Here is a 20992-nt window from a genome sequence, read left to right as displayed (position 1 = left end):
GCTGTCCTTGAGTCTAGTGGTACCTGTTCTCGGGCTTCTACATCTTCTGCCTGATGGGAGGAGTGGGGAGAAAAGAGAATGACCGGGTTGGGAGGGGTCTCTGATTATGTTGACTGCTTTTGCAAGGTAGCTGAACATTGACAGAGTCCTTAAAGGGGATGTGATGGACTGAGCTGCATTCACAATCCTTTTCAGTTTCTTGTGGTCTTTATGGAGCAGTTACCATACCAAAAAGTAATCCAGTAGGATAGGATGCTTTCTATGGTGCATCTGTAAAAATTGGTGAAGCTCATTGGGGACATGCCCAACTCCCTTAGCCTTCTGAAGAAATAGTGGTGTTGGGGTGCTTTCCTGGCCCTAGTGTCATGTAGCTGGACCAGAACAAATAGTTAGTGATATTCATACCTAGGAACTTGAAACTCTCAACCTTCTCCATTTCAGCATGATTGAAGTTGACAATATTGTTTATCAGTTTGACTTCCTGAAGTCAATAAACAGCTCTTTTATTTTTCTGAGATTGAGGGAAAGGCTGCTGTCTTGACATCATGCCTAGAAATTCTCTATCTCTTTCCTGTACTCCATCTCAATATTGTTTAAAATCTAGCTGCAATAGTGAAGAAAGAGGTATGTAATAGCAAATTCATTAAGGAATTACTTCATAGGTCGGGATAGAGATAAGCCATGTGACACAGGAGGAGAATTAAGTCATTCAGCTCATCAAGTCTGCTACACCATTCCATCATGGCTGATCTTTTTATCCTTCTCAACTCCAATCTCATGTCTTCTCTCCATAATGGCTGATGCACATACTAATCAAGAACCTATCAGCCTTCACTCTAAATATACCCAATGACCAGGCCTCCACAGCCATCTGTGGCAATGAGTTCCACAGATTCACCACCTTCTGGCTAAAGAAGTTCCTCCTCATCTGTATTCTAAAGGAATGCCCTTGTATTCTGCGGCTGTACCTTCTGGTCCTAGACTCCACCACTATAAGAAATATCCTCTCCACATCAGCTCTATTTAGGACTTTTAAAATTCAACAGGTTTCAACAAGAAACCTTTTAAATTCATTCATTCATTCTTTTAAATTCCAGTGAGTGCAAGCCCAGAGCCATCAAATGCTTGTCATATATTAACCCTTGCATTCTTGGGATCATTCTCATACACCTCATTTGAAGACTTTCCAATGCCAGTATACCCTTTCCTAAAAGGGCTCAAAACTTCCCACAATACTCTACGTGCAACCTGACCAATACTTTATAAAGCCTCAGCATTACATTCATGCTTTTATATTCTAGTCCTCAAAAATGAATGCTCTCATTGCATTTACATTCCTTACCATGAACTCAATCTGCAAGTTAAACTTTGCGGTATTCTGCACGAGAATTCCCTTTGCACCTCTGATTTCTGAATTTGCTTCCAATTGAGAAAATAGTCTACATCTTCATTCATTCTAGCAGAGTGCATGACCATACCATTTCCCACACTGTACTCCATCTGCCACTTCTTTGCCCATTCTCCTTATATGTCTAAGTCCTTCTATAGACTCTGTGCTTCCTCAACACCACCTGTCTCTCCACCTATCTTTGTGTTGTTTGCAACTCTTGGCTAAAAAGCCATCAATTCTATCATCCAAATCATTGACTTATAATATGATAAAGAACAGTTCCAATCCCTGCAGGACACCACTTGTCACTGGCAGCCAACTAGAAAAGGCCCCCTTTATTCCCTCCTAACAGTCAGTCAACCTTCTGTCCATGCAAGATTTCTGTATTAGAGGGAAATGAAGGATTACTGCATTCTGTATTTCACAGAGACATGGCTCACTCAAGACATGCCCAATACTTTGGTAAGGCTCAAGGGCTTCTCAATACACCAGATGCACCAGTCTGTTAATTTGAAGATAAGAAAAGATGAGGGTCTGTGTTTCATGATAAACTGTTCATGGTGCTTAGCCGAAGTGGTCTTACCATACTCTTGCTTCTCCTCACCTCGAACATCTAATGATTAAGTGCTAACCATTCTACTTAACAAGGGAGTTCTCTTCTATGATCCTGATCACAGATTACATGTAGCTAATGGTTGATGTTAAGCAAGCACTCGAGGTATTGAGTCCAACAACTAGCAAACAAAAACATCCTACCCCGACACCTTTTAAATAATTGTCGTGCAGTTAATATGTTTGTCTGCGGAAATCTCTGCCCATTTATCATCAACATGTCACCTGGAGCACAAGAGTTCCCAACACACTTACTTACATTTACTGTGAATGCCTGCAAGAATCTCAAGGTTATACAAAAATGGTATCAAGTGTGTACTTTGATAATAAATTTGCTTTGGACTTTGAGCTTCAGTATTTTTCCTGTAATACCATGGGCTCTTATCTTGTTAAGCAGCCTCATGTGTGGCACCTTGTCAAAAGTTCCTGAAAATACAAGTAAAACTACATCCACTAACTCTCCTTTGTCTATCCTGCCTGTTGTTTTCCTTAAAGAATTCTAGCAGGTTTATCAAGCAGGATTTCCCCTTAAGAGAACCATGCTGACTTCGGCCTATTTTATTCACGTATCCCAAAACCTCATCCTTAATAATGGGTTCCCACATCTTTGCAACCACTAAAATCAGGGTAACTGGCCTATAATTTCCTATATTTTGGCTCACCCATTTCTTTAGAGTGGAGTGACGTTTCTGGAACCTTTCCAAAATGTAGTGATTCTCAAATAATCACTACTAAAGCTTTACAATCTCTTCAGCTACCACTTTCAGAACCATCTGGTCATGGTAACTTATCTATCTTCAGACCTAATAGCTTCCTAAACAACTTTTCCTTAGTAATACACTCAACTCTACACCCTGGCACTGGATACTGACATACTGCTGGTGTCTACTACAATGAAGACAGATGAAAATTCTTATTGAATTAGTCCACCATTTCTATGTCCCCCATAACCACCTCTCTAGCACCATTTTCCAGCCATCCGAAATCCATTCTTGCCTCTCTCTTAGTCTTCGTATATCTGAAAGAAAGACTTTTGGCATCCTCTTTTTATATTATTGGCAAGCTTGCCTTCATTAATCATGATTACTCCCCTTATTGCATTTTCAGTTGCCTTCTATTGGTTTTTAAGCCTCCTAATCCTTTAGCTTTCCAATAATTTTTGCTATAATATGTGCTTTCTCTTTAGGTTTTATGCTGTCTTTGACTTCCCTTGTCAACTGTGGTTGCCTCATTCTGCCTTTAGAATATTTCTTCTTTGGAATAAGTCCATATTGCACTTTCCAAATTTTTCCCAGAAACTGCAGCCATTGCTGTTCTGCCAGCATTCCTGCTAATGTTCCCTTCCAATCAACATTAGCCAGCTCCTCTCTCATGCCTCTGTAGTTCCTTTTACTCCACTGTAATAGTGAAACATCTGACTTTAGCTTCTCCCTCACAAACTGCAGGGCGAATTCTATCATATTATGATCACTGCCTCCTAAGAGTTTCTTTACCTTAAGCTCCCTAATCAAATCTTGTTCATTACACAACACCCAACCCAGAACTACCTTTTCTCTTATGGGCACAATCCAAGCCACTCTAAAAAGCTATCTTGTAGGCATTCTACAAATTCCTTGTCTTGGGATCCAACACAAACCTGATTTTCCCAAATTACTTTTGGATAATTCCAATCCCTATTAGTAGTTCTCACACTGTATTGTTGTGTAAACTAATTATACTCTCAGGACTTCATTCTATTTGAATATACTCTTTTAACAGTATAGATCAGCGATGCTTTTCTAGATTGGATGATTCCATTCCTGTGGAAGATAAGAACTCAGGCCCATAAATGCATTGTACAAATATGGAATTAATTTTCACAAGAGTAGTAGAGGTGATTAGTTTAGTTGCATTTAAAATAAGCCTAGATAATCCTATGAAAATAAAAGAAAAAATGGATATATAGGCGAAGTTAAATAAAGAAGTCTGGCTGGAGTATTACATTTAACACAAATAACACATGCAAAATGTTGGAGGAGCTCAGCAAGTCTGGAATATCTATGGAAGGCAGTGAACAGTATGGTATAATGCAATTATATTATATGAATTTTAGGCTTGTTTAAACACAAAATAGCATACTATTGTGTCGCATAAGCAAGATTGAACAGTACAAAACAGGCAAAGGCCTGTCAGCCCACACTGCCTCTGCAGGCCATGGTGCCAATTTAAACTGTACATCTACCTGCACATGGTTTTTATCCCTCCATTCCCCGCCTGTTCTCGTACTTGTCTAAATGCCTTTTGAATGTTGCCATTATATCTGCTTCCAGCACAGCCCTTGGCAAATCATTCCAGGTACCTACTACTCACTGTGTTAATAAGTTGACTCTCTCACCTTAAATCTATCATTTCTTGTGTTTGATGTTTCCACTATGGAAAAAGTCTGTATATCCTATCAACACCTCTCATAATCTAATACACTGCTATCGGATTGCTCCTCAGCATCTGATGCTCCAGAAAAAAAAAAAAAAATCCACGTTTGTACAACCTCTTATTCACATAAATACAAATATGTGGTTTGCTGAATATCCCCTTGAAATACATAATAATAATATTTGCACCATTTAAAAGGCCATTAATTATTTGAAAGCTGGAGCATTCGGGTTTTTAATATGCATATTATTGGTTTTATGATGCCATAGCAGTTCTGTTTCACCCTTGAATGACCAAAAGCATATTTTTAATATGATTTATCCACCGATATTCAAGATGCAAACATTGTGAGATATAGTAAAATGGCTTCCTGACTGAAGTCAATTCCACCTTAGCTACACTTTCACCATCAACACCATCCACTGAACCAATTAATATAATCACATCACCAATAGATATTCATTCTGTTGAACTCTGTTTACAAACTGCCTTATTTTTAATGTTTAACAACTATTTTGTTGTCTAATTGAACAGATCTTTAATGAATTACAACATTAAGCTACAATTTGCTATTATACCAGTGAACCATTGGTCCTGAAGCTGTAATTTGCTTTGGTACGGTAGCTAGTTAACATATTGATCACAATCAGAAATAATTTGTAATTTGACATTACCAAGTTTTTATAATGTCAACAATGTAGACAAATTAAACATCCAATTCATTCAGTATGTTTAATTAGTACCATTAAACTGCTTATCAACTGATCATATAGACATTAAACTAATCACTTAAAACAATTATCTCCAAGTCCATCTCATCATTAACATTATAAAATAGTATATACAGCTGGAGTTTCATCTGTAAGGATATTTCAGTCCTTGGATGGAAGAAGAGATGAGATAAGAGATCAGGTGTTGCATTTTTACTGTTGAAGGTGCCCAGAGAAGGAGGATGAAGATGGAAGAGTGAACAAGAGAATCATGAATGAAATGCTTCCGTCCGAATCACCATACAAACTGCTGGAAGAACTTAATGGGTCAGGCAATACTGACGAAGGGAACTAGACAATTGGCATTTTTCTGCCTTGGTAATCTCCAACCTGACAGCATGAGTGTTAATTTCTCTCATTTCCAGTTACTACTCCATGCGTTCACCTTTTTCCCTTATCCCAAGGCTTCCTCACCCCATCTCTTTCCCCTCCCCTGCCTTCTTGATCTGCTTATCACCCACACCTCCCTAAGATTACCTTCATCTTCTTCCCTTTACTTCATGGTCCACTGTCTTCTCCAGTCAGATCCTATTTTCTTCAACCCTTTGTCACTTCCACCTATCACATCCCAATTTCTAACATCTCTGCCATTTTCCCCCTCCCTCTCCCTTGCTTCATCCCTTCTGCCCATCTTGTTATCTCGCTATCTCCTCTCTTTCCAGTGCTGATCAAGGGTCTTGACCCGAAACTGCAACCATCCATTTTCATACATAAGTGTTGTCTGGACTGCTGAGTTTCTTCAGCAGTTTGTGTGTTGCTTTAGATATCCAGCACCTGCAATCTCTATTGCAGTTCCTTCTGAATGTTGAGAAGGTGTGTCTAGTGAGTGGTATCTATGGAAAATGACAGATATTGCAAAGGATGATCTATTGAATTGGGAGGCTAGTGGTGAGGTCAAGGTGAGGACCAGAAACATTCTCTTTGCTGTGGCTGAATGAAGGGGAGGATAAGGGTTGAGGTGTGTGAAATACATGAGACAAGAGGTCAATCAACTCTGGCAACGTGAAAGTCACAAATAAATATTGCAGCAGGTAATGTAGCAGTTAGCATAATGGTATTACAGCACCAGTGACCCAGGATCAATTCTTGCTGCTATCTGTAAGTTTGTATGTTCTCCCTGTAACCATATAAGTTTCCTCCAACTGGTCCGGTTTCCTCCCATAGTCCAAAGACATACGAGTTGGTGAGTTAATTGGTCACAAGAGTGTAATTGGGTAGTGTGGGCTCATGGGTGGGAAGGGTCTGTTACTGTGATGTATCTCTAAGTGAATAATAAATAAGTAGACATAAAGGAAGACTTCAAAGATATCTTTGTGCAGAGTACCTTTAATAAGTCAATAGTTAGCGCTCTTCTTCACAACTCTAGGTTCAATTCCGGCCTTTGTGAGAAGTTTGCACATTCTACCTATGACTGTGTGAATGTCTGATTGATGCACCGTCAATAACTCTCAGAGACGGGAGGTGAACAATAGGCTTTTATTAGCAGCAAAAGGGAGCACAGCATCTCTGAGACTGAGGGAGAAGCAGTGCCTCCAATCGCCTTTATACAGGGGTGTGTGGGAGGAGCCACAGGAGCAGTCAGCAGAGGGGCATGTCCAGACAGGTATACACAGTTTACCACACTGGTTACCTGCCACATTTCAAAGACTTGCTGCTATGTTAATTGGCTACTATAAAATCACATCTTGGTGTAGATATATGGGCAAAATAATGAAAGGAAAGTTAAGAGGTATGTATGAGAGAGGAAGTATTTCAAGGATATAAGAAAATATGGAGGGGGAAATGGGACTAATGGAAAAGGTCACCTTGAAGCCATCATGGACTGAAAGGCACCCTTCTACTTTGTTGTTAGATATTCAGAATCTTCATGCATTCTTTGTGCATTTTGAATAAAAGGGGCCTGGAATGTCACCACCCACCCTGACAGCCTGAAAATGCACCTGTGGAAAGTCACTGTGGCAGACATAAGATCATTTTTCATCAGACCATAAGATATAGGAGCAGAATTAGGCTATCAACCTATCAACCTTTGCCTTAAATATACACAAAGGCTTGGCCTCTACAGCTGCCTGTGGCAAAGCATTCCACAGATTCACTATTCTCTGGCTAAAGAAATTCTTCCTCATCTCTGTTCTAAAAGAACACCCTTCTATTCTAAGCTGTGGCCTCTGATCTTGGACTCTCCCATCATTGGAAACATCCTCTCCATATCCACTCTATCAAGGCCTTTCTGTATTCGATAGGTTTAAATGAGGTCATCCCTCATTCTTCTGAATTCCAGTGAATTCCAGAGCTATCAAATGCTCTTCATATGACAAGCCTTTTCAATCCTAGAATCATTTTCATGAACCTCCTTTAAACCCTCCAGAGTCAGCACATCCTTTATAAGCTAAGGACCTAAAACTGCTCATAATACTCCAAGAGAGGCCTTACCAGTGCTTTATAAAGTCTCCACATTACATCTGTGCTTTTATATTCTACTCCTCTTGAATGAATACTAACATCACATTTGCCTTCCTCTCTACAGACTCAACCTGCAAATAAACCTCAAGGAATCCTGCACAGGGACTTCCAAGTCCCTTTGCACCTCAGTTTTTTTTTTGTATTTTCTCTCCATTTAAAAAAATAGCCAACCCTTTCATTTCTTCTACCAAAGTACATGACCATACACTTCCCGACACTGTATTCCATTTTCTTTGCCCTAATTGCTCATGACTATTTTTGGCATGTGTTTTCTTTCTCCCATTGTAATTTATAGACCACATCCCTGGAAGAAAGCCCAATGATCCAAAAATCTTATGCTCTCCCTCCTACACTATTTCCTTAGCTAAGTATTAAATTGTATGATCTTCCTAGTTCTGGCCTCACTAGCATGTGCCACGGACAGCAGTCTTGGAAATCACAACCTTGAAGGTTCTGCCTTTTAACTTAGCACCTATCTCCCTGAACTATCCATGCAGAACCCCTTCACTCATCCTACCCATGTCATTGGTACCTACATGGAGCACGACCTCTGGCTGTTCACCCCTCCACTTAAGAATGCTGAGGACTTGATCTTAGATATCACAGACCCTGACACCTGAGGTAGCAACATTCTATCCGAGAATCACATTCCACAAGAGAACCTGTCCGTGCCCCTAACTAACAAATCCCCTATCACCACATCATGCTATTCTCCCCACTTCTCTTCTGTTTCGCAGAGCCAAATTCAGTGCCAGCGACCCAACCCCTGTGACTTTCCTCTGTTAGGTCATCACCCCAACAGTATCCAAAGTATTACTGATGAGCATGAACCTGTATAAAGCATCAGACATGAATGTTGTTCCTATCCTTGTCCTTAAATCTTGTAGATTGGAGTTGGAGTATTTTTTAACATCTCACTGCTTCTATCTGATGTCCCCATCTGCATTAAAAGTCCACTATCATCCCAACACCCAAGGAAAATAAGGCATAAAATGCCTTAACAACAACTGCCCAGTGGCTATAACATTCACCATCATGATGTGCTTCAAGAGGCTGCTCATAGAACATATAACCCCAGCCCCCTAGACGACCTTGACCTACTCCAATTCACCTCCCACCAAAACCGGTGTATGGCAGGTCCTATTTTCCTGGTCCTACGCTCATCTCTGGAGCATATGGACAATAAAGTCATAGAACACTAGCATACAGAAATACATACCTGCCAACCTGTTTTTCTGTCTAGTCCCATATCCTGCATCTGGACCATAGACCTTCATACCCCATCATCCATGTACCTATCCAAACTTTCCTTAAATATTTCAATTGAACCCAACTTAACCATTACTGCTGACAGCTCATTCCACACTCACATCACCCTGCATGAGGAAGTTCCCCTTCAGGTTCTCCTTAAATATTTCCCCTTTCAGCCTAAACCATTTTGTCAGCTGATCCACTGCACCCCAAATCTTGATGCCACCTACAAATTTGCTGATCCAATTTTTCACATCTAAATCATTAATATAGTTGATAAACAACAATGAACACAGCAACAAAATCTGCAACACACCTCTAGTCACAGGCCTGTAGTGAAAACAATCATCTATTAGCTATCTCTGGCTTCTGTCACTAAGACAATGCTGAATTCAACTGACTACTTCATCCTGAATGCCCAGGGACTTAACATTCTGGACCAGTGTCCCATACAGGACTTTGTCAAAGGTCTTGCTGAAGTCCATGTACAATAGTTAACATCCCTCACTGTTTCTTTATCACCATTCCTTGTAGCCTCCTGAGAAACCTCTGAAAAAGAGTAGTTAGACATAGAAACATAGAAAATAGGTGCAGGAGTAGGCCATTCGGCCCTTTGAGCCTGCACCGCTATTCAGTATGATCGTGGCTGATCATCCAACTCAGAACCCTGTACCTGCTTTCTCTCCATACCCCCTGATCCCTTTAGCCACAAGGGCCATATCTAACTTCCTCTTAAATATAGCAAATGAACCGGCCTCAACTGTTTCCTGTGGCAGAGAATTCCACAGATTCACCACTCTCTGTGTGAAGAAGTTTTTCCTCATCTCGGTCCTAAAAGGCTTCCCCTTTATCCTTAAACTGTGACCCCTCGTTCTGGACTTCCCCAACATCGGAATCAATTTTCCTACATCTAGCCTGTCCAATCCCTTTAGAATTTTATACGTTTCAATAAGATCCCCCCTCAATCTTCTAAATTCCAGTGAGTATAAGCCTAGTCGATCCAGTCTTTCTTCATATGAAAGTCCTGCCATCCCAGGAATCAATCTGGTAAACCTTCTCTGTACTCCCTCTATGGCAAGAATGTCTTTCCTCAGATTAGGGGACCAAAACTGCACACAATACTCTAGGTGCGGTCTCACCAAGGCCTTGTACAACTGCACATCGACCATGCACAAAGCCATGTTGACTATCAGGTCCTGTCTACCCAAATACTAAATAGCTAGATACCCTCGTCCTTAGAATAACTCGTGACTATGCACATTCTAGGCAATTAGGTGGCATTGTGGTGGTATTTAACTCCCTTCCTCATTTCAGTCTTGTCCAAAAGCACAGCAACATCAACATTCCCTGCTTACTTTTAGCCTTACTCCAGGAAAGAAGACTACTGTGAATCTATTGGGGTCATCTACTGTATCCAGTGCTTCTGATATGGCCTCCTGGATATCGGTGAGACGCAAAGTAGATTGGGAGACCACTTTGCCGAGCACCTAAGCTTCATCCATCAGAAAAAGTGGAATTCCCAGTGACCACCCATTTTAATTCCACTTCCCATTCCCATTCCTACTTGTCAGTCTATGTGGAGTGTGTCACACTACTGCGATGAGGCCACACTCAGGTTGGAGGAGCAACACTTCATATGCGGTCTGGGTAGCCTCCAACCTGTTGGCACGAACATCAATTTCTTGAACTTCTAGTAATGGCCCCCCACTCCTTCCCTCACCATTCCCTATTCCCATTTCCCTCTCTCACCTTATCTCCTTACTTGCCCATCACCTCCTACCCTTTCTTCCATGGCCTCTGTCCTCTCCTATCAGATTCCCCTTTCTCCAGCCCCAGATTTCTTTCACCAATCAACTTCCCAGCTCTTGACTTCACCCCTTTCCCCCCTCCTGGTTTCACCTATCATCTACTATCTTATATTTCTTCCTCCGCTCCCCCCAAGTTCTTACTCTGACCTCATATTTTTTCTCCAGATCAGATGAAGGGTCTCAGCCCAAAATATCAACTATTTACTCTTTTTCATAGATATTGCCTGGCCTGCTGAGTTCCTCCAGCATTTTGTGTGTGTTGCTTGGATTTCCAGCATCTGCAGATTTTCTCCTGTTTGATGTTTATTTAGTTGTATGTTACTGCTTCCAAGTCACTGTTGTCGTTAGCTTTCAGTTTGAAAGTTTTAGTTAACAGCCCTCTTTACCTTGTGTTTATTGATTTTCCTTTAATTCTGCACAACTTTTGTTAAAAAATTAATGAACTGTTCATCCACTTTAGGGTCTGTCCCTCTGTACATGGACCTTCACCACACATTCCTGTCTATACTATGAAATATTGACAACAGTTCCATCTTCATCTTCAATACTATAATTCCAAGCAAATTCATATCCAGACTCCTTATCCTGGGACACAACATCTCGCTTTGCAACTGGATCCTTGACTTTCTAGCCACAGTCAGTACAAATGGGCAGTAGCACCTCTACCATGATTATCGTCTACACTGGTGCCCCATAGGGTTACATTGTCAAGCCTGTTCTCTACAGCCTACACATTCAAGACTGCGTGGCCAAATTCTGCTGAAATTCCATCTACAAGTTTGCAATGATACCATTGTAATAGATCGTAGCTCAAATAACAATGGAAGGAGATAGAGAGCATAGTAATATGGTGTCATGACAACATTTTTTGCAAGACAGAAGAGTTGGTCATTGACTTCAGAAAGCAGGGGCAGTGCACATCCTCCTGTCTACATCAACACTGCTGAGGTCAAGAGAGTTGAGAGCTCACCAATAGACTGTCCTGGTCCAACCACATTGAAGCCACAGCCAAGAAACCTCAACAGCAATTCTACTTCCTGAGGAGACTTTGAAAAAAAAAGGAGAAAAAAAGTTCTGGCATTGACCCTCACCAACTTTTATCTATGCATCATAAAAAGCATCCTATCGAGATTCACTACAGCTTGGTATGGCAACTAGTCCACCTGTGACCACTGAAAAGGCAGACAGTTATGGACGCAGCTCACCACATCATAGAGTTATGGACACAGCTCACCACATCATGGAAACCAACCTCTCATGGACTCAGTCTCCATTTCTCACTTCCTCAGGAAAGCATCCAGCATAATGAAAGGTTCCGCTCACAGCGAACATGAGACCATAAGACCATTAGACATAGGAGCAGAATTAGGCCATTTGGCCCATCAAGTCTGCTCTGCCATTCAGTCATGGGTGATCCATATCTTCCCCTCCTCAACCCCACTCCCCAGCCTTCTTTCCATAATCTTTGATGCTGTGTCCAATCAAGAGTCTCTCAAGCCCTATCTTAAATACACCCGATGGCCTGGCCTCCACAGCTGCCTGTGGTAATAAATTCCACAAATTCAGCTCCTTCTAACATGTCTGTTTTAAATAGATGCCTTTCTATCCTAAGGCTGTGTCCTCTTGTCCTAGACTACCCCACAATGGGAAACATCCTTTCCACATCTTCTCTGTCTAGGCCTTTCAACATTCGAAAGCTTTCAATGAGATCCCCTGTCATCATAGAAACATAGAAAACCTACAGTACAATACAGGCTCTTTGGCCCACAAAGTTGTGCTGAACTTCTCCCTACCTTAGTGTGGTGAACTACATATACCTGTCTGGACATGCTCCCCCTGCTGACTGCTCCTGTGGCTCCTCCCCCTGACTGTGGCTCCTCCCACGGACCCCAGTATAAAGGTGATTGGAGACACAGCCCCGGCCTCAGTCTCCAGGATGCAGTGTGGTGGTCAATTGCTGCTTGTTCTTTCTTCCAGCTAATAAAAGCCTATATCTCGCCTCACATCTCAGAGAGTTATTGATAGTGCATCACTTAGAAATTACTAGGCTTACCCATAGCCCTCTACTTTTCTAAGCTCCATTTACCTATCCAAAAGTCTCTTAAAAGACCCTTCACCACCGTTGCTGGCAGCCCATTCCATGCACTCACTACTCTTTGCATAAATTCTAAATTCCAGCGAGTACAGACCCTGAGCCATCAAATATTCCTCCTATGATTACTTTTCAGTCCTGGAATCATCCTTGTGAACTTCCTATGAACCCTCTCCAATGCCAACACATCTTTTCTTAGATGAGGAGTCCAAACAGTTCACAATACTCAACGTGAGGCCTTATCAGTCCCTTATAAAGCCTCTGTATCACATTCCTGCTCTTGTATTCTAGATCACTTGAATTGAAAGCTGACATGCATTTGGCTTCCTCACCATCAACTCTACCTGCAAGTTAAGCTTTAGAGTGTTCTGCACAAGAACTTCAAAGTCCCTTTGCATCTCAAATTTTTGGATTTTTTTCCCCATTTATTTATCTGAATATTTATTTTTGGTACCAAAGTGCTTGACCATGCATTTTCCAACATTGTATTTCATCTGCCGCTCTCTTGCCCATTCTCCTAATCTGTCTAAGTCCTTCTGCAGCCTACACATTTCCTCCACTAACCTTTCTATCATCTACAATCTTGGCAACAAAGCCATTAATTCCATCATCTAAATCATTAAAATAATCATTAAAATAATCCAGCATTAAAATAAGCAGCCCTCAACACCAACCCCTGCAGAACAACACTAGTCACTGGCAATCAACGAGAAAAGCATCTTTTTAATCCCGCCACTGTCTCCTACCAATCAGCTAATGCTCTAACCATGCCAGTAACTTTCATGTAATGTCATAGGGTCTCAACTTGTTAGGCAGTCTCACATTTGGGATCTTGTCAAAGAGGATCCACTGTATTCCCTTTATCCATCCTATTTGTAATCTCCTCAAGTAATTCCAACAAGTTTGTCAGGCAAGATTTTCCCTTAGGGAAACCATGCTGACTTTGTCCTATCTTGTCCTGTGTCACCAAGTACTCCTTTACTAGAGCCATCTTCTAGTATGAAATGATAGTCTCTTGACCTTGCACCTTATTGTCTACCCGCAGTTCACTTTCTCCATAATGGTAACACTTTTTTCCTGCAGTCTGTTATTGTTTTACCTTGTTCTACCTCAATGCATTGTTTTAATGAAATGATCTATGTACAAGAAAAGTTCTTCACCGTACTTCAGTTTTGAAAAAATAAACCAATTTACCAATTTACCATTTTTGGATAAGCAAATTAATAATACATATTAATCTGCTATTCCAAGAGCCTCTTGAATGACTCCATCCACCATCATCACAGGCAGCGAACCACCCACCACTCCTTGAGTAAAAATCTTAACCTATACATCTCCTATGAGCTTTCTATTTTCACCTTAAATGCGTAAGTATAAGACATTTCTGTCATGGTCTCGGCCGTATATTCCTCATGTTCTCCTAATTCCCTTTTCCCCGTGTTCTCCTGGGCTTTCTGATTGCAGCACACCTGACTCTCATCGAACCTGCAGCATAAATACCCCAGCTTTGCTTCCACTCATCGCCAGATCATTGTTTCAGCCAGTTTGGTAGTTCACGTTCCCGGTTGCTTAGAATTGTGTATTCTAAGTTTTGTTTCAGTGCAGTTGTTTGCCTGTGTTAACTCTGTCTCACTGTGTCAAGAGAATCATTGACTGCCGGCTGGCTGCCTTTCTGTTCATTCTCCAGTTGCCGTTCAGCTCCAGCCACACTCTGTGTCAAGAGAAGCATTGACTGCTGGCTGGCTGCCTTTCTGTTCATTCTCCAGTTGCCGTTCAGCTCCAGCCACACTCCGTGTCAAGAGAAGCATTGACTGCCGGCTGCCTTTCTGTTCATTCTCCAGTTGCCGTTCAGCTCCAGCCACACTCCGTGTCATGACTGCTGCCTGCCTTTCCATTCATCTTCCTGTTTGCCGTTCAGCTCCATCCACACTCCGTGTCAAGAGAATCATTGACTGCCGGCTGGCTGCCTTTCTGTTCATTCTCCAGTTGCTGTTCAGCTCCAGCCACACTCCGTGTCAAGAGAAACATTGCCTGCTGCCTGCCTTTCCATTCATCTTCCTGTTTGCCGTTCAGCTCCAGCCATGCTCACGCCCTCATCTGCATCCCAACTCTCCCTCTGTGCCATTGTCCTGCATTTGGGTTCACCCGTTCGCCTCAACAATTTCAACCCTGGGAAAAATTTGTTGGTGATAAATGGTGTTGGTGCCACTTAGAATCGACTGCTCCAGGGAAAACAACCCTCGTGTATCCATCCTATATGCCCTCTAATCCAGGCATCATGCTGTCATACCTCTTCTGCACCTACTCGATAGCCGCTACATCCTATCTATAATACTATGACCTGAAATGAATGAAACCTAACCAGGTGCAACCTAATCAGAGCTTTTTAAAGCTGCAATATAACTTTATAACTCTGGAACTCAATGTCTTGAGTAACAAAGGGAAGGATTCCCTAAGCCTTCTTTTCCATTTTATTGACTTGTGCAGTCACTTATAGGAAGCTATGGGCTTGGATCCCAATATCCCTCTGTACATCAATACTGTTGAGGATGCAGGAAAGATGGAGGATTTGATAGAATTTAATGAATAATATAACCTATCATTTTTTACTGGCTATCGTCCCTATAACCTTCAGACCAGATGAAGGGTCTCATCCCAACGAGTCGACTATCCATTTCCATCGATAGATGCTGCATGATCTACTGAATTGTTCCGGTGTATTTTTTTATGTTCAGATTCAGAATCAGGTTTATTGTCACTGTGAAATTTGTTGTTTTCTGCCAATAGTACAGTGCAGGCATACAAATTATTATAAGTTACAATAAATAAATAACTTGTGCAAAAGATTAATAACAACATAGTATCGATGGACTGTTCAGAAATCTGATGGCAGAGGGAAAGAAGCTGCTCTAAAAATATTGAGTGTGGATTTTTAGATTTCTGCACCTACACCCTGATGGTAGTAATGAGAAGAAGGCATATTCCAGGTGGTGAGGTTCCTGAATGATGGACAGCGCTCTCTTGAGGCACAGCCTTTGGCAGAAATCCTTGATGGTGGGGAGGCTTATGCCGTCATTGGAGCTGGGAGAATCTACTACCCTGTGAAGCCTCTTGTAATCCTGGTGCCTCCATAGTAGATGGTGATGCACTCAGTCAGAATGTGCTCCATGGTACATCTGTAAACATTTGCTAGATCACTCCAGAATCTGAAGTCTCTTGTGTCCATTGTGCTTTGATTGAGATTTTTCTTTCAGGTTATTAGCCACTGGCATACTTAAAAATGATGATGTGCCAGCCTAGTGAACTTGCCACTCTGAAATACACATGCACTAAAAAGGATTCAGTTGATTGCTGAATGACATGTTGAAGCTCTGAAGTTACACCATATCAGATTGTCAATGGTGGTGAACAGTTCCAAGAACATCCCCATACTTAACGATGGTGGGTCCCAGCATGTGAATCCTAAAGGCAAGGCTAAAATATTTATTTCTGTGTTCAGCCAGAACTGCAGAATGAATGATTCATCTCAAAGACTCCTGAGAATCCACCTTCCGAGAAACCAGTCTTCAGTCAATTTGATATAATTTACATGTTCTGAGGAAATAGCTTAAAGCATTAGACACAGGCAAAGTTTATGGGACCTTCAACTTAATATTGTTCACAAAGGAAAGGCAAACCCAGTCAAATTAATTACCAACCTGTTAATGATCAACAGTAATAGAAGGTATCATCTCCCATGATATAAAGCAGCACTTACTCACCAATAACATGCTTACAGTGTCCAGCTCAGTTTCTGCAAAACCATTCAGCACAGCAATGCTCTAAGCAAAGAGAGGCTAAAAAAGAAATGAATTCCAAAAGTGAAATGAAAGTGACTGTCCCTGACATCACACAGAGTTTAACTGTGGGGTATCTACCAGCCCTGGTGAAACTCAAGTCAATAAAGATCAAAGAGGTAGTACTCCTAGCTGAAGTCATATTTCATGAAAAGGAAGATGATGTGATTGTTGGAAGTTAATCACCTCAGCTCTTGGGTATTACTGGAGGCATTCTTCAAATGGCTGTCCTCAACCCAAGTATCTTCAGTTCCTTCAATGATAATGTTCCACCCATGAAAATGTCAAATGTGAGGTTCAGTCCTATTGATAACTCCTCCAATAAAGTAATCTATACCTGCGTACAATAAGGCCTTGACAATATTTGTGCCACCGTGGTCAGAAACAGGATCAGATTTGTTATCAGTGACTTGTATGTCATGAAATGTGTTGTTTTGTGGCAGCAGTATTGTACAAAAACATAAAAGCCAGGCAATCATCATTGCCAACAAGAGGAAGTCTAATGATCTACTCTTGATGTTCAGTCACATTACCATTACTGATTCTGACATCTTCAGCACATTGGGGTTATCTATTGATGACAAATTTAATGGGGCCAGCCCTACAAATACCATGTCTTCAGGAATAAGACAGAAACTGGACATCTTTAGCAAGGGACTCGCCTCTTAAAGGTCCAAGCTCTGCCTATGAGACACAAAGGAAAGTGTATGGGAATGCATTCAATTTGGCAACACAAGAGACCACCGATGCTGGAATCTGTAGCAACACACAATCTGCTCACGTAACTCAATGCGGCATCTGTGGGAGCAAAGAAACTGTTGACGTTTCAGGTTAAAACCTGCATCAGGATTAAAAATGGAGGAGTGACATGCCCAACATGAAGAGGAGAATGGGGGTGGCAAGGAAAGATTCTGAGATGATGTATGAACTGACAAGGAGTGTAAGATTACAAGTGGGGCAGGTGTTCAGAGATGGAATTCAAACACTGTGGCAGGGTAATGAAAGATAGAGCCAGCCAAAGTGAGAGAAGATAAAAGAGTTGGAGCAAGACATTTCTCGAGTGTGAAGATAGGAGACAGCTACTGGTATGAGATAAGCAGGCAGACTACTAGTACTGGACTCATAAGACCATCAGATAAAGGAGTAGAAGTTAGCCATTCAGCCCATTGAGTCTGCTGTACCATTTTATCATGAGCTGATCCATTCTCCCATTTAGTCCCACTCCCCCGCCTTCTCACCATAACCTTTGATGCCCTGGATACTCAGATACCTATCAATCTCTGCCTTAAATACACCCAATGACTTGGCCTCCACTGCCACCCATGGCAATAAATTCCACAGATTCACCACCCTCTGGCTAAAAAAATTTCTTTGCATCTCTGTTCTGAATGGGCACCCTTCAATCTGTAAGTTATGCCCGCTCGTACTAGACTCCCCAACCATGGGAAACAACTTTGCCACATCCACTCTGTCCATGCCTTTCAACATTCAAAATGTTTCTATGAGGACCCCCCTCATTCTTCTAAACTCCAAGGAGTACAGTCCAAGAGCAGTCAAACGCTCCTCATATGTTAACTCTCTCATTCCCGGAATCATTCCAGTGAATCTTCTCTGAACCCTCTCCAATGTCAGCACATCCTTTCTTAAACAAGGAGCCCAAAACTGGACAAAGTACTCCAAGTGAGGTCTTACCAGTGCCTCATAGAGCCTCAACATCACATCCCTGCTCCTATATGCTATTCCTCTAGAAATGAATGCCAACATTGCATTCAACTTCTTCACCACCGACTCAAGGTTAACCTTAAGGGTATCCTGCACGAGGACTCCCAAGTCCCATTGCATCTCAGAACTTTGAATTCTCTCCCCATTTAAATAATAGTCTGCCCGTTTATTTCTTCTACCAAAGTGCATGACCATACACTTTCCAACATTGTATTTCATTTGCCACTTCTTTGCCCATTCTCCCAATCTATCCAAGTCTTCTGCAGATTCTCTGTTTCCTCAGTACTACCGGCCCCTCCACCTATCTTTGTATCCTCAGCAAACTTAGCCACAAAGCCATCTATTCCATAATCCAAATCGTTGATATACAACATAAAAAGAAGCGGCCCCAACACAGACCCCTGTGGAACACCACTGGTAACTGGCAGCCAACCATAGTGGGATCCCTTTATTCCCACTCTCTTGCCGATCAAGAGAGGGGACAAACAAGTTTCTTGCCAATCAGCCAACACTCTATCCACGCATGTAACTTCCCCGTAATTCCATGGGCCGCTTATCTTGTATAGCAGCCTCATGTGCGGCACCTTGTCAAAGGCCTTCTGAAAATCCAAATACACAACATCCACTGCATCTCCATTGTCTAGCCTACTTGGAATTTCCTCAAAAAATTGTACTAGGTTTGTCAGGCAGGATTTTCCTTTAAGGAAACCATGCTGAGTTCTGCCTATCTTGTCATATGCCTCCAGGTACTCCGTAACCTCATCCTTGACAATTGACTCTAGCAACTTTCCAACCACCGATGTCAAGCTAACAGGTCTATAGTTTCCTTTTTGCTTCCTTGCCCCCTTCTTAAATAGCGGAGTGACATTTGCAATATTCCAGTCCTCCGGAACCATGCCAGAATCTATCGACTTTTGAAAGATCATTGCTAATGCCTCCACAATCTGCACAGCTACTTCCTTCAGAACACAAGGGTGCATTCCATCTGGTCCAGGAGATTTATCTACCCTTAGACTATTCAGCTTCCTGAGTACTTCCTCTGTCGTAATTGTGACTACACACACTTCTCTTCCCTGACACCCTTGAGTGTCCGGTATACTGCTGATGTCTTCCTCAGTGAGGAATCAGTGAAATCAGTAAAAGAAGGAATAATGAGGACCATTAGGTGAGAGGTGATCAACAGTTGAAACTAGATGAGGGATGGGTATGGGGACATTTGTGTGTGAAGTGTGTGAAGTGAGTGTGTGAAGGCAAAAGAGGATGTTGATGGTGAAGGGGAAGGGTGGGAAGGGGAACAAAAATGAAAGGACTGGAGGAACTGAAGGGGGAGGGGTGAAAGAGAGGAGAGGAAATAAAAAAGAATGTTACTTAACATTGGAAAACGTTTTATTCATACCATCGGGACAGTTCCGCCATTCCATCATGGCTGACTTATTACCCCTCTCAACCTGATTCGCCTGCTTTCTCCCCATAACCTTTGACACCCTGACTAACCCAGAATTTATCAACCTCCACTTTAAATATATTCAATGACTTGGCCTCCACAGCTCCCTGTGGCAATGAATTCCATAGATTTGCCATCCTCTTAGTGAAGAAATTTTTTCTCAGAAAGTTTGGCAGAGTAATACATCAAGGTAGCAGCAATGGAAATAGAGGCATCTAAGGACATTAAAAATATGGTATGGTATGCAAATAGTCAACTAAAAAAAAACCCAGATGAATACATGTGGAGTGGAATTACCAAAATAGTTTTACCAAAGAGAAGTGGAAGATTGAAGATGAAGTACAGAAATATCATTGAGAAAGCCACAATAAAAAAAGAGTTGAAGGAAGGCAATAAATATGACTAAAGCAGGGGGAGAGACAGGATTTGCAATTATGACCACATTTTGGTGGGATAAGTGAATGAAAAAGGAGAATAAGCGAGTACATCTTTCACATGTTAATTTAGTAGGTCCTTAGATTGAAAATGATCTTTCAGGATGCTTGCCAGCTAGCAAACAACGTACTTCTTCAAATACACTAGACACTCAGTTCATCTTTAATTTTTGATATGGCTCAGTGATGCTGGTTTCCATGGTGATCAATCTTATTTTTGTTATCCTTGGCCTGACCGCAGCCAGGTTATGCAAGTTTCCATGGTGATCACTTTTTATGTTTCAACAATAAGCTATTCTTTCGCTCTAAATAGCCTGGATCTGATCTCAACCATTTATATAAAAGGACATTATGGATCCACAGAACACTCAAGGTTCTGGAAATGTGGATTTGAAACAGCTGAACCAAGCAGCATACCCAAAATCTCTTTGAATTTGACCCAGTGTCACCAATAATTCATAAAATATTATTGCATCGGAACATAAGAAATAGAAGCAGGGTTATGCTGTACAGTCCCTTTCCGCCTGCTCCACCATTCAGTTAGTTTATAGTTTACCTGGAACTTCAGTTCAACTTCTCTTCATTAGCCTATACTTATTGATCATACTTATTGTTTCCCTTTGCATTTATCACTCTACCTCATCTGCACTCTTCCACTTCTGCTATCATGTGCTATGTCTGTTCTGTGTACTACTGTGCTTGACACCCTGGTTCAAAGAAATGTTGTTTCTATATACCTTATATGGTTATATACATTA

General features: G+C 41.5%; 1 protein-coding gene across 3 annotated transcripts in view; it reads left to right on the top strand.

Annotated features, from left to right (window-relative positions):
- The window catches only part of tusc3 (tumor suppressor candidate 3), a 383950-nt gene that overhangs the window by 335292 nt on the left and 27666 nt on the right, over positions 1 to 20992 (top strand). Inside the window, exon 9 of one of the 3 annotated variants that reach the window (XM_073064597.1) lies at positions 14565 to 14719. The exons of the other annotated variants lie outside the window; for them this stretch is intronic. Coding sequence (XP_072920698.1) covers positions 14565 to 14674 — 110 coding nt within the window. The 3' untranslated portion in view covers positions 14675 to 14719. Of the gene's footprint in view, positions 1 to 14564; positions 14720 to 20992 lie in introns of those variants that run through there. 3 annotated transcript variants of the gene reach the window in all.

The sequence above is a fragment of the Hemitrygon akajei genome, chromosome 13 (genome assembly GCF_048418815.1).
Source record: "Hemitrygon akajei chromosome 13, sHemAka1.3, whole genome shotgun sequence".
Taxonomy (NCBI): domain Eukaryota; kingdom Metazoa; phylum Chordata; class Chondrichthyes; order Myliobatiformes; family Dasyatidae; genus Hemitrygon; species Hemitrygon akajei.
Note: the sequence above shows the minus strand (reverse complement) of the source record. Positions and strands in the feature narration are given on the sequence as shown.